The 13514-nt window shown below is 43.1% G+C and overlaps 1 protein-coding gene across 2 annotated transcripts; it reads right to left on the bottom strand.

The window, feature by feature from the left end:
• Positions 1-986: 986 nt before the first annotated feature.
• Positions 987-10714, bottom strand: LOC100551355 (CD2-associated protein-like). 2 transcript variants are annotated; one of them, XM_010708142.3, is made up of 7 exons: positions 10604-10714; positions 7541-7632; positions 6753-6857; positions 5653-5689; positions 5187-5246; positions 2879-3038; positions 1138-1484 (listed from the first exon to the last, which is right to left on the bottom strand). In XM_010708142.3, the coding sequence occupies exons 1-7, from the start codon at positions 10653-10655 to the stop codon at positions 1277-1279; spliced, it is 714 nt and encodes a 237-aa protein (XP_010706444.1). In that variant the 5' UTR covers positions 10656-10714; the 3' UTR covers positions 1138-1276. The 2 variants fall into 2 exon arrangements, with proteins under 2 accessions (XP_010706445.1, XP_010706444.1); XM_010708143.3 differs by lacking the exon at positions 5187-5246 and having other exon boundaries at positions 987-1484.
• Between the last annotated feature and the right edge of the window lie 2800 nt (positions 10715-13514).

The following is a 13514-nucleotide window of genomic DNA, read 5'->3' as shown; positions in this document are numbered from 1 at the left end:
AAAAATAGTGCTGGTAATGTCAGTGTCTGCAAAACATCCAGAAATGCCCAAACCAGACATATAGTTTTCTCAGTATTTTAATTAGCTTAAAATTTTTAGTTCTTGTAAGATTAAACAATATGGGAGGGCCTGGTGTCCTCAGAGCATCCTATAGGAGCAGCTGCTGCACTGAGTGCGCACACAGCAGCATGCATACAGAGCACGAGGTGCTTCACATTCTGCTAGCTGAAGCTTGGACTCGTCCTTTGTTAAAAAAAAATAGGAAAACCACCACCAGCAGGTGCAGATAATTCTAAACAGGGGCACTTTGACACAGCAGAGGACTCCGGAAACTCTCCTCAAATAGCAGCTTCTTGCTTTGCCAGTGCTGCAGCACCTTTGGCTTTGAACGTCTCCGGCCTGCACCCCTCTTACTGCTGTGGGTCAGTCATGGGAAAGCCCTTAACATCCCCTCCAGTAACCCAGACAATGATTAAACTGCTGTGATTTAGACATCCCAGATTGTTAGGAGCAGAGAGCCAATCAACTATCAAGCTGCAAGTTCCAGAGCATGTTCTGGCAGCCACTGGATGCTTTGTTTTTATTTTTCCCATCAATTTGAGTACCAAAATCTAAAATTTCTATTTGAACCTGTAAAAATCTGACATCAGCAAATAGGAACAAATAGGAACAAATAGTTGCGTGTTCTGTTTTGTTTTCAAATCTGTCTGAAATAAGCTTTCATATATAGCCTGGTCTGGTGGTGGGTGACCTGCACACAGCAGGGGGTTGAAACTGGATGATCATTGTGGTCCTTTTCAACCCCAGCCATTCTAGGATTCTATGATATACAAATACCCAGTCTGACAGCTGCTGCGTTGCCATTCTGGTTATGAAAGATATCAGGATTGTTACACCTGAGGAAAAGAAAATCATAACCCACAGGAGCTGCCAACTTAACCACAAAATGCAAAAGTTAATGGCACTACTGGAAATAGGCAAGTTAGATAGAAATGCAAAAGTTACCTGAAATGCAAGAGCAGAACGAACAAAATGCAAGATAAAAGTGAGAGCAAAAAAAACCATGCTTTCCAATTGGAAGAATAAGCTGATACCTGTATTCCTCCCTTCCTATCATAGCTGTAACAGAGCTTATGCCTCCAAATACCCTATGAAACCTGTACCTTGCTTTCTAACTCCTAACATGAGCTGCCTGCACTACTCTAAAAACATACATTTCCAACAGAATGGGCATAATTGCACTCTGAGGCATTCTGAATAAATCCAAGACCTTATTCTAAGGCTGTAAAACACCACAATCGAAGCAGGAAGACCCAGAAGAACTTCTTATTGCTTTCTTACCTGATTCTCGAGAGCTCTTTACCACAAGTGAATCTACCTCTACTGATTTTGGTCTCGCTGGTAACTGTTCAGAGTCTAACTTTGGTTTTGCTACTGGCTCTATTTCAGATTTAGGTCGAAGATGAACAACTTCTCCATTAGATCTGTAAACAGAAAAGTGACAATAGCTAGACATGACATTCAATATTTACAACATGCCAAGAACAAGAATTAAATACATATATGTCAGATTTCACCACTTTTTAAATCGTTTGCTTAAAATAAAGTCTTACAGAAGACTTATCATCTACTATGATAAAAGACAGTTCATGATCTGTTCCAGCTCTTGTAGAGTTGTCAGACACATACAATCCTCTTGAAAATTATCAAAAACTTTTAGTGTGTTTAATACAGGGCCTATTTTTGCACTTAAACCTAAAATATCACACCTTGGTGCTACAGGAAACAAGCAAGCCGAATAACACCTTCAGTAATCTCTCTTGAAATATTCAGAATCAAACACTCAGATTCCCTCACACCAAAATTCTCCTTCAAAGAAGAGAGCTGCCAAGAAGTTCTTTCCTTCTGCATACAGGACCTGCGTCCTGCACATATGGCTCTTCTTCTACCATGCATCCTTTGAACTCCTAGCCAAGGAACGAAAGAAAGAAGAGGTGATCCTCCCCCTTTGCAGGTCTTGCCACCATTTATGCCATGCTATAAAAGCAAAGGACATAAGTGGATTAGATGCCAACCTCAACACTTGTTCCAGATTTTTTTTTATTTGGAAATCACATTGCAGCAGAAAAAGCAACACCACATTCATCTCCCTGAAGCACTGTTAAAGTTTCAGACATTTAACATCCTCAAAAATCCCTAAAATGTGATGTTGGCAATTATTAGAGGACTACAGCTTAGTACAACTGTTCTAAATGCATACATACTCCTTTTTCCATCCTTAACCAGTATGGTTAGAGACGACAAAATTTCCACTTGGGAAACATCCCAAGATGTCAAGTGACAATGTGCCTGCACTGGTAGGTAAGAACCTGGCTACAACTTGGCTGGAGGCAGAAAGGGGGGAACTGCAGCAGGGGGTGGGGATGGAGAAGTATTGATGCCAAGTTCTTGGAACTCTGTGAATTATCGTTTCAAACTCAAAGAAACTTCAGAGAACTGAAACTAAGTGAGCAATTGCTTGTTGTTACGTCCCCTATGTAACTGTCCAGTGACTCAACTGACAACACTCAAGACAAACCTCAGAACAACCTGAGAAACTCCTCTATACTAACAGCTTTCTTCCCCAAAGAGAAGATGGGCCACCCTGAGCACCTGCTGCACAGTATGGTGCTGACCTCTTCTTTTTCTTCTACTTTATTCTGAAGTGCTGAAACACTGAACTTCTGGCTCTAATCATTTTTTCCCCAACACAATAACATTTTTTGTAACATCCAGTAATTATTTGATACCACATTACTGCTATAATCACAACTTCTTCATCCTGAGGCACATTGCCATATAAAATACATTTATTAAACACAAATAAAGTTACACTGACTTGGATACGGACGATGGCAAAACAGGTTTTTCTGGACGTTTTAGTTGCAGAATCCCGGCTCTCAGTAAGCTGTTAGACTTGCTTGGAGGAATGGGTTTTTTGGGTGGTACTTGAGGAGCATGTGGCTTCAAAGGCTTCTGATCCAAAGCTCCTTTTTCATCTGACAAATTAAGTCATCAAAACATTAAAAACTGTATTGTCTAGGATTCCTTCAATACTAATGACTCACAAAGCAACTGCTGTCAGAAACACTCCCAGGTTCAGGTAGTAGTGAAAAGACAGATATGCAAGTGCCTGAAGTGACACCTTATCATAGAATGATAGAATAGCCCAGGTAGGAAAAGACCTTAAAGATCATGGAGTCCAACCACAGCCCAGCCATCCTACCCCAACTCTAACAGCCCTCCGCTACATCACGGCCCTGAGCACCACATCCAAACGCTTTTAAACACAGCCAGGGATGGTGACTCAACCACCTCCCTGGCAGCCCATTGCAGTGCTCAACAGCCCTTTCTGTAAAGAAGTGTTTCCTGATGTCCAACCTAAACCTCCCCTGGCACAACTTGAGGCCATTTCCCCTCCTCCTGTTACCAGTGAGACACACAAAACTCGTGAGAGTCAATGGAAATATGAAGACTATTCCAGTGACACGATCCCTACAGACAGGCTGTGGGATATCCTTCTGCTCTCCACACAAAGCTCAGTCAGGCATGCACCTGGCACTGGCAGTTTGAAAAACTCCCAGTAGGTCACAGTGAAAGATTACAGTACTTTACAGGTGAGCCTGTAAACCAGTAAATGAGTGACACCCAAAAGAAAGCCCTGAGGCAGCAGGGCACTGCACGACTTTGCCACTAGGTGGCACCGAGTGCCCTGCGTACAACGCGCCGTTCATGGGGTAAGTCCTGCCCCCCGTGCTTCCCGCAGGGTCCAAATCCTTAATGCTCAGTGGCAGCTGGTATTGCTGATGATCACCCGCCTCTATTTCACCTACAGTTTAGTCAAGGAAAAATTTAACAATTATGCATATGTATAAGAACACTTGAGTTCATGAATAGGGCAGAGAAATGCCATCACCAAATTGTATTCCTGACTTCTCATTCATGGAACCATAGAATCCCAGACTGGCCTGGGTTGCAAAGGCCCACAGCGCTCATCCAGTTCCAACCCCCTGCTGTGTGCAGGTTGCCAACCAGCAGCCCAGGCTGCCCAGAGCCACATCCAGCCTGGAACTGAATTTAACGAACGCTAGACATCGTTAAATTCAGTTATCATCTCAACTGAGGGAAGTTTAGTTTCTCTGGTTCTGTTTGTAATGTGTAAAACCTTCACATAGTTGTGTTCAACTTTAATGGAGGATTAAGGAAAAAATACATCACATCAAAAATGCTCCAGAATGTGACAGCTGCTGAGAAACAAAGTGTGGTACAGAACAGCCCTTTTCTGTTTCTGAAGAAATGCTGCAGGAAAACTGTGTTCTGTGGAATCATAGAATTACAGAATGGCCTGGCTTGGAAGGGACCTCAAGGATGACGAAGCTCCAACCCCCCTGTGCCATGCAGGGCCACCAACCTCCACATCTCACAGCAGCCCAGGCTGCCCAGGGCCCCATCCAACCTGGCCTTGAACACCTCCAGGGATGGACGGGGATCCACAGCCTCTCTGGGCAGCTGTTCCAGCACCTCACCACTCTCACAGCAAACAACTTCCCCCTGTGGAAGGTCGGGATGACTAATCAATGGTACGTATAATGAAGCAGGTAGGACTGACATTTATAGAGCAGAACTGCCTAATTTCTGGACTCATGAGGGACCTCGACCTTTTTCATTAACATCCCTCACATAACTGTGGGCAGTTCTTATGGTCACGTTATGGATGGGAGCCACTGAAGGGGAAGATGATGGATGACAACGTTCTTTGCCCAAGGAGGCTGTGGATGCCCCATCCCTGCAGGCATTCAAGGCCAGGCTGGATGTGGCTCTGGGCAGCCTGGGCTGCTGGTTGGCGACCTGCACACAGCAGGGGGTTGGGACTGGATGAGCGCTGGGGGCCTTTGCAACCCAGGCCAGTCTGGGATTCTGTGATCTTTCAGGGAGCTATGCAACTGCATTTAATAGAAGTAAGGCTCTTCCTCTGATCACTCAAAAGGCAATTCCATAGCATCACAAACATGGCTACACCATGAGATAGCATTAAGATCAAATTAGATTGTATTGTTAGCTGGAATCTGCATGATTCCAAACAACACCCGTTGCACAGCACAGCTAAACTGAACAAGTTTAACATCTACCAAAGAAACTGCTCTCACCTTTTTCTTCAGACTTCAAAGGGAACTTCTTCTCTCCAGTTGGTAATTCAGGCTTGGGAGCTGCATATAAAACCAAAGCAAAGGCGTTTCTCAAAGAGCTCTAATTATCTTAGTCACTAACTAAAAATATGATATACATGAACTTGTGTTTATATTCTTTTTCCTTTGCAAGGAGGGTAATACCATTTATAACATTCATTTAGTCTTACTCAACTGAAGGCTCCTATTACAGTGTTTCCCAAGTAGGCTCCATCATAATTTGGAAAGATAGACAGCAGCAATACATAGCAGCAATAAAATATGTAAGGCATAAAGTAAGCTCAAAGTGTGACTAGGGGCAGCTTCAGCACTGAGAAATACAAAGCTACTTCTGAATCTTCTTCTGAAGTCATGTACTGTTTTTGCATTTTACTACTTGCACTACTACTTTCACACAGGCACCTATCAGCATGCACATCATACATACCTGGACTTTTAACTGGAGGTGGAGGCTTCTTTGGCTTCTGTAAAAGAAGTAAATAAACAAAACAGATATTCTCTATCAATGACAGACACTTTGCTTTTCGTTTTGCATAATGTAACATCTAGCTTATTTATGAGCTCATTTCAAAGCACTTCAAAAAGGGAGCAATCAATTTGCAGACAGGAAACAAAGAGAGAACTTGAGTAATTCATCTTGTATCTCCCAGCCAACAAGTTACCAGAACAAAACACAAGGTCTCTTCAAGTCTTAGAGCTGCACTTCAGCTGTAGAATAGATTTAAATATTAAGATGCCGCAGTTCGTACCCAGTATTACCCAATTTTACAGGGCAGCCACTCTTTACTTTCCTTCAACTGACAAAAATCATAGAACCATAGAATTACCAAGGTTGGAGAAGACCTCCAAGATCATCCAAGTGCAACTGTCCACCTACCATCAATATTTCCCACCAAACCACGTACCAAAGTACAACACCTAAGCATTCTGTGAACAGCTCTGGGGATGGTGACTGCACCACCTCCCTGGGCAGCCCATTCCAGCCCCTTACCACTCTCTCAGAGAAGTAGTATTTCCTAACCTGACCTGCTGAGTCAAATCCAGCCATATGCTGTCAAAGTCTCAAGTGCCAGATCAAACAGCACTCAATTGCAGTGTTCTGAAGCCCTTTTCAGCTGACATACAGACGTGGACATTTAGATGGCCTCACATCGGGCCAAATCCACCCTATCCTGCATGGATGCACACGAGTCTTTCAGCTCTTTGCAAGCACACTTACAAGACTACAGATGAAAGAGAACAGACTGCTCACCTCCCTTCAGAACTGTCAGAGTTTAATTCAGCCATTGGTTACACCTATCAGCACAGCACCAGCACTATACCTTTCTCTATATGAGATCTATATGAGCATCTTTCTACTAAAGATTTAAAAAAGTTAAACCTTTAGATCCTTCTTCTTTGATAATCTTCTTAAGTTAAAAACTGACACATTTGCATTAGTATTTTCAAGAGCAGAATGTGCTGTGGAGTCTTATAACCCTTGTTGATACGTTTTTGTTTTACTAAATGAAAGACACAGGAACTTACAGGGAAGTCTTTATCAAATTCTTGTATTTGAACAGCAAAATTATCAGGGAAGATTCCTTCTTTACCATTGAGTTCTCCTCTCCACCAGCCTGGCTCTCCAGTATCCTAAAACAAACAGCAGATTATTTCAATTAATATTTCCTTTTTTTTTTTCCCCAGAACAGACAGAGTGAAAGCTCTGTTCCTGGAACTCTTTCAAAATACTGCATTCAGAAGAATGCTATGGCTACCTCAGCCAGGGGAAACAGCTCCAGATCTGACTAGATTTGGCCACTTGGTTTTCTACAAAGCACAAAATGGTGCTGTAACTTCATTCAAGGGAAGACAAGACCAGCAAGTGGAAGAAGAGAACAAAACCACCTACGATCCAACGCACAGCAGTCAATGCTCTCATCATCCTTGACTGGAAACTTGTTCAGTAAATACTTCGTGCGGTTGGAATTGCACACAATTCTACTAAATAAAAGTAATTCTGATGTGAATGATCAGGCTTATTGGTCTGAAAGGCAGAAAGTAAGCAAAGCTGCCCTTCTGAGGAAAAAACAGGTAAGTTAAGATAGAAGAAAAACAATAATGAAAAAAAGAACTGTAGCATGGAAATCCATTGTGTGATCTTAGTGGATGGAGGCTTTGGTTGGTCCCTAACAGAACAGTGTGCATTAATATATAAAGCTACTCAAACATTTTATCCAGCCCAATAATACTCCCCTGTCACATACTTCATACTTTACTTAACAGTGTAAAACTTACAAAAGCAATAAGTGGTTACAGGAGACTGAACATCTTACCTTACTGATAATTTGAATAATCTCTCCTTCTTTAAAACTCAGTTCATCATTTACGCCTTCATGGGGAAATATTGTCCTGCAATATTCCTTGGCTGAAACAAAGCAGCACATCGTGACATTGCATACCATGGGGACCAAAGTCCTAACAGCTCACTCCTGCTGTTTGAAAGGAGAGCTCAATATTCATACTGTAATCACTCTTCTCTTCTACAGCAGCCATCCAGCACTACTTTACTCACTGTGTCACTCATGTCAGGAGGAAAACAAGATCACAGCAGAATGTAAGGGAGGTAGGTCTTCACTGATGGGTAAAGCCCTGCGGACTTTTCACCCATGCATCCTTTTTATATATATATATAATATTACACATACATTATAATACACATATTATATAATATTTACACATATACACATCCAATTCTGCTGCTACAAACACTAAAATTGTTTTGACCTATGAGTAGCATATACATAGCTCATAATCCCTTATAACCTCAAAATTATCATAAATTCAACACCTGCAAGCCTAATTAAACACATTCGATTGTTCTATAGTGACCCTAATTGCAGATATTTCAAATTCCCAAGCAGTGCATTTGCTGGAGCTCTGCAGTCAGAACAAGTCGTTGAAGCAAAGGAATCGCTTGGCTGTAACCACCAGAAACCAGAGCTCGTCTGAACAACCAGCTCTGACAGTCACAGCCTCTCTGGTATTAGGAAGAATGACTCCTTTCTCCCATTTGATACACTACAATAACGTACCCACCTAAAATAGAGAAAACTGTTTCAGTTCAAACAGACAGAAGATTTGTTTTCCTTTCCTATGCTAGAATAAAAATAACACAAGGAAGGCCAAAATATAATAACATAGAAGTTTTCATTGGAAAGCACTTTTTGCATTACATTTCATTATTACAAACTGATGAATCTGAACTTTGGACTCCCTCTTAATTATGAATACTGACTAAATTTTGTCCTTTCCAATGACTGAGGACTAAGTGTACAGCAGCAGGAATCCCAGATGTTCTACTCAAACACAGTGGGGGAAAAGGGGAGGGAGACAAATAGTGATTTGGATCTCATTCTTTAAACAAAATGTTTTCTTACATATTTGCCCCAGAGGCCACAACAGGCTTCCCAGAAATAGCAGAGGCTCACTAAAATAAGGCACAGCAGTCTAAACATTTAAGAGCTCCCTGTTTAGCTGTTAATATATTGAACACATGTTATTTTTAACTCTCTCAAAATGTAACTATACCGTGGTCTGTATTAAAATAAAACCACTAAGAAACAACACCAAGCTTTCTTTCAAAGGTTACAAGATATTATTGGGTGGTGTCTATAGATATCATCTACTAATGCTCTCCTGTAACACTTATAACTGCCAGACTTAACGTTCCTTTCAGGTGTGCTTACTTCTCTGGGGAGTAGAATCGTAGCATAGAATGGCAGAATGGTTTGGGTTGGAAGGGACCTCAAGGATCACGAAGCTCCAACCCCCCTGTGCCATGCAGGGCCACCAACCTCCACATCTCACAGCAGCCCAGGCTGCCCAGGGCCCCATCCAACCTGGCCTTGAACACCTCCAGGGATGGACGGGGATCCACAGCCTCTCTGGGCAGCTGTTCCAGCACCTCACCACTCTCACAGCATGAGAGTCAACACATCACACACAAGCTTATTTTGATAGATGTTTTGCAACAACAAAACTTAACAGCTAACTGCTCTGACCCCACTCCATCAAACAGCAATCCTCAGCATGCCAGCCAGCACAGAAAGCCATGGACGGCTCGCACAGCCAGGCATTCTGCACACTGTTAGAGATACAGATAAGGCAGGGCTCTTACTAACATCTCTGCCAATCCAAGTGCTCTGTTCTGCCTGATTACACAACCCCCCGACTGCAGGCAGAAAGCCAATGGCCTGTTGTTTGCTTAATTCTGCTAATTATGTACTCCCTTTCATCAAAATAACTGATTTCTGCATAAAAATATACTTGAATTTCCAGAAAATACAGAAGTTGAAAAAACATCTTTATTTGGAACCAGGCAGAATGAGCTGTCCACACATTGCATAGAATCACAGAATCCCAGAACGGCCTGGGTTGCAAAGGCCCCCAGCGCTCACCCAGTCCCAACCCCCTGCTGTGTGCAGGTCGCCAACCAGCAGCCCAGGCTGCCCAGAGCCACATCCAGCCTGGCCTTGAATGCCTGCAGGGATGGGGCATCCACAGCCTCCTTGGGCAACCTGGTCCACTGCCTCACCACCCTCTGCATGAAAAACTTCCTCCTCACATCCAACCTAAACCTCCCCTGGCTCACTTTAAAACCATTCCCCTTGTCCTAACTGAAGTCAGTTTTCCCTTTGGGGCTGACACTCCCAGAAGAGGCTTTGTGTTGGCTGAAAAAAAAAATAAAAATAAAAATAAAAATAAAAAAAGGCATCCCTCTAGACATAAACCTCTAGGCATAGACATGTAATTTGGTTGTTCAATGAAGGCATCAATTCTTAGAGGCAACTTTTGTTATTATAAACAGAAATGCAAAGGAACTGGAACTATCTGGAGAACTGATTTCAACAGAACATAAATATTATACTTTCTGATGCAATAAACTCAGCATACATCTATGAGAGCACACGCACCAGCAATTGCACTGTAAACCCTACCCCTACAGCCATTGCTGTGACCTGGGCCAGAAACCAAGTTCAGGGCCTGCTCACACAGCAATAGTTCCCCAGCATCCCAGCTGGCTGCTAAGAACTAGTCAAAATGAAAGCCAATTCAAGTATGGTAACACAGCAAATGAATGCCAACTGAAAACCCTTGCCTTGTTTTCTTCCTTGCAAATGTTTTCAATTAATTTTCTGCCAAAATGTGAGCAAAAACTCCTTCAGACACGTCCACATTTGTGTAACTCCTCCAAGGCAAAGAACGTAACACACACACAAAAAAAGACGTACAGAACTACGAAATTTTAAGCAGGAGAAAAAAATAATCTGGTTTGAAATCCAAATACTTCTCCCCATAAAGCCACCACATAACAGCTGTGTTTCCATTCGCCTCACCTTTTGGTTTGCCTTCAGCTTCTGACTTCGGTATTTCTGACGAGTTTTCCATCTTTGTTACGCGGGGAAAGTGAGCGAGCTTCGTGCCAGGAGGATGGTTAGGTGATGGCTGTAGGAACCAAAGAGAACCTCGTTAACAGAAGCTCTTTATAAGCTGAGACGGTGTGAATTATCACCTCCGAAACATTCACCAAGATTCTGCATTAAGCACTTAATGCAGTAGCCATAACAGTAACTGCAGTAGGGTTTGAAAAGCATAGCTTTCAAACTGGGAACTATATTGCCATATATACTTCTGCACCGGTATTTCAATCTTCCCAAAAGTTGCTGTTCTACTACTGAAGCTGCCTCTTCTGGCCCAGAAGATAAGTAGTCATTTAACAGCTCTGCTGACAGTAACTCAGTGTCCGCATTTACTTGGCACTGGGATACAGCAGGAATCTTCAGTAGCCACACACCACCTCAGCTGAAGAGTTGATTTGTTTTGAACCTACTGCCACGGATATAAGAGCATATGAAAGTCTGCCCTAACTTCCCTTCGCTCCCAGTGATTCACAGCACACAACCCAAATAAATAACCATCCAACAGACACTTTCTGCCACACCACGAGATGCTTGGGTATGAAGTCTCAGAGTGAAGATCGAGCCAAAGTAATTGTTCCAGTGCATGACATATGCTGAGCTGTTGGGAAGACTCAGCTTCAATTGCATTCATTTGTTCATAGCCACAAGAGCCACAAACAGAATATCTTACAGTCAGTGCAAACCCGAGCACCCCAGTGGTGCTACCAATGTGAAAAATCCCATTGCCTTTACTTACCCTATGCCTTGCTATTTACAATTAAGCTTTGCAGACTTACCACTGCCAGAGAGACCAGAGTTCCCCTCCTCAAACACAGCTGATGGCTGTGTGCTGGTGCTGACATGCCATACAATAAGCTACCTAAGGCCATCTGCGACGTGCTGAGAGCGCTCACGCAAGTTACTCCTCTCCATAAAGGAAGCTCTAAAATAACCCACCTATGACATCGAACAAGTCCAGTATGGAATCTTCCTAACTTCCCTCTTTCCAAAAGGAGATGCAATTAGAAGTGTGAGAGGAAGTTTAGGCAGACAGGGTATAAATAACCCAAACCCATGCAGGATGCTGAAGCTAACTGAAAGGCACAAACATCTGAAGTGCTCAGAGCGCTCAGTCTGCCTGTGCTGAGCAGTCCCTGGAAAAAAGCCTTCTCTGCTCTACAGTTTCCTGACTGCCTTTTTTCCCCTGCTGGCATGAAGATGGAGGATACCCATTCGGTCCCCCTCCACTGAAATCCAAAGTGAGTTGAGCAGAAATCTGAAGAAAGCATCCATTTTTGCAAAGCCTTGTGAGAATTATCTCTGCGGGGCTCTTCATGCTCTCCTCAGGCACGTCGGCCTTTGGGAGGACTTTGGCAACAGGCGTAAGTGGAATATTAAATGCAAAACTCAACTGTTTATTTTATTGCCTCTAAGCTATGAGAAACTGCTTTCTCACTTCATTCCCCATCTTCCGAGAAAGAGCCCATAACAACACAAACAAGGCAAAGAACAAAATAAAGCACCAATGCATTTCAGCGTTCATGTAGTCAAATAACACAGTCCAAAACAGCTTAGCAGATTTCTTATCAACTGAATGTATATTTTAGGTAAGATCTCCCACTCCCAAGATATAAGCTAGAAAGTAGGGAAAGTTGCCTTTCGCAAAGCAATCGTGAACAGTCCATGCAAATCGAAAGTTATGACCTGAAATTCTGACAGCATTTACACAAAGGTGGAGCAACTCCCATGGATTCCTGTTTGAGGAGACAAAGCCTGAAGGGAATGCAGATCAACGTGCCTTCCCTCGGGCCTTGCAACCCCCAGAGCACAAACAGCACATTGGTAACTTCAGTTTTCTGAACCACCTCAGGATTTCACTAAACCCAGAAGAAAAGAGGATGCACACAGCGTTACACTGGATGAGCATCTCTCGTAGCACTGCTACCAAGAAGGTGTGGGGCAGAAGGGCCAACATATTACAAGTGCCTGCCCCTCCTCTCTGCCTGCCCTCCTTTCACTCCCTGCCCTGCAGCTCTGCAGTTATTTCTGGGCAGGCAGAACAGTCAAATCAGTCAGGACTGCCTTTTCCAAAAGCAGCATTAATAGTCCTAACACAGAAAATATGCATATATATGAATTTTTACAAAGGTTTTAGAAGCTTTCTTGAATTGATCACTTGAATGAAAACTGAAATACTGCATTACCTCAAATGGCAAAAGCAAAAACCCATACAAAAGTTCTCTGTGTACACATGCAGCTATAAGCACTGTGCTGTGCTTGTAGGGGTAAGCGCTCTCTTGGGTTCATCACAACAGAACTGAAGTAAAGTATATAATGTGATGTGTGTAGTATCTCCTCAGCATTAAGTTAGGTGTGGAGAAGTACCCCTTTCACCACATACTCAAAAAAGGGGAAAAGCAAGTGAAAGAGGATGCAAAACTGTTAAAAAGTGCTTTTCAGACTTGCACAATCTGCAGCTTATGGCAACATCAATGAAGCCAAAAATCTGGCAGCATTCAGTGCAGGACACTTCTGCTAGTAACAAAGCACCATACACAGTGCTGTCTCTCAACATCCACCACAACACTGAAGGAAAACCACAAAACGATATTCCTTGAAGAAACTCAGCAGCCCAGCGCCAGACTACCTACAAAGTCAGTTAAAGAGAAAAGAATTACCAGAGACTGCTGTAGATAATCACAGAAAGGCCAGGGTTGGAAGGGACCTCAAGGATCACGAAGCTCCAACCCCCCTGTGCCATGCAGGGCCACCAACCTCCACCATCTCACAGCAGCCCAGGCTGCCCAGGGCCCCATCCAACCTGGCCTTGAACACCTCCACGGGATGG

Source organism: Meleagris gallopavo, chromosome 2 (genome assembly GCF_000146605.3).
Source record: "Meleagris gallopavo isolate NT-WF06-2002-E0010 breed Aviagen turkey brand Nicholas breeding stock chromosome 2, Turkey_5.1, whole genome shotgun sequence".
Lineage (NCBI taxonomy): Eukaryota > Metazoa > Chordata > Aves > Galliformes > Phasianidae > Meleagris > Meleagris gallopavo.
This window is presented reverse-complemented; position numbering and strand designations above follow the sequence as displayed.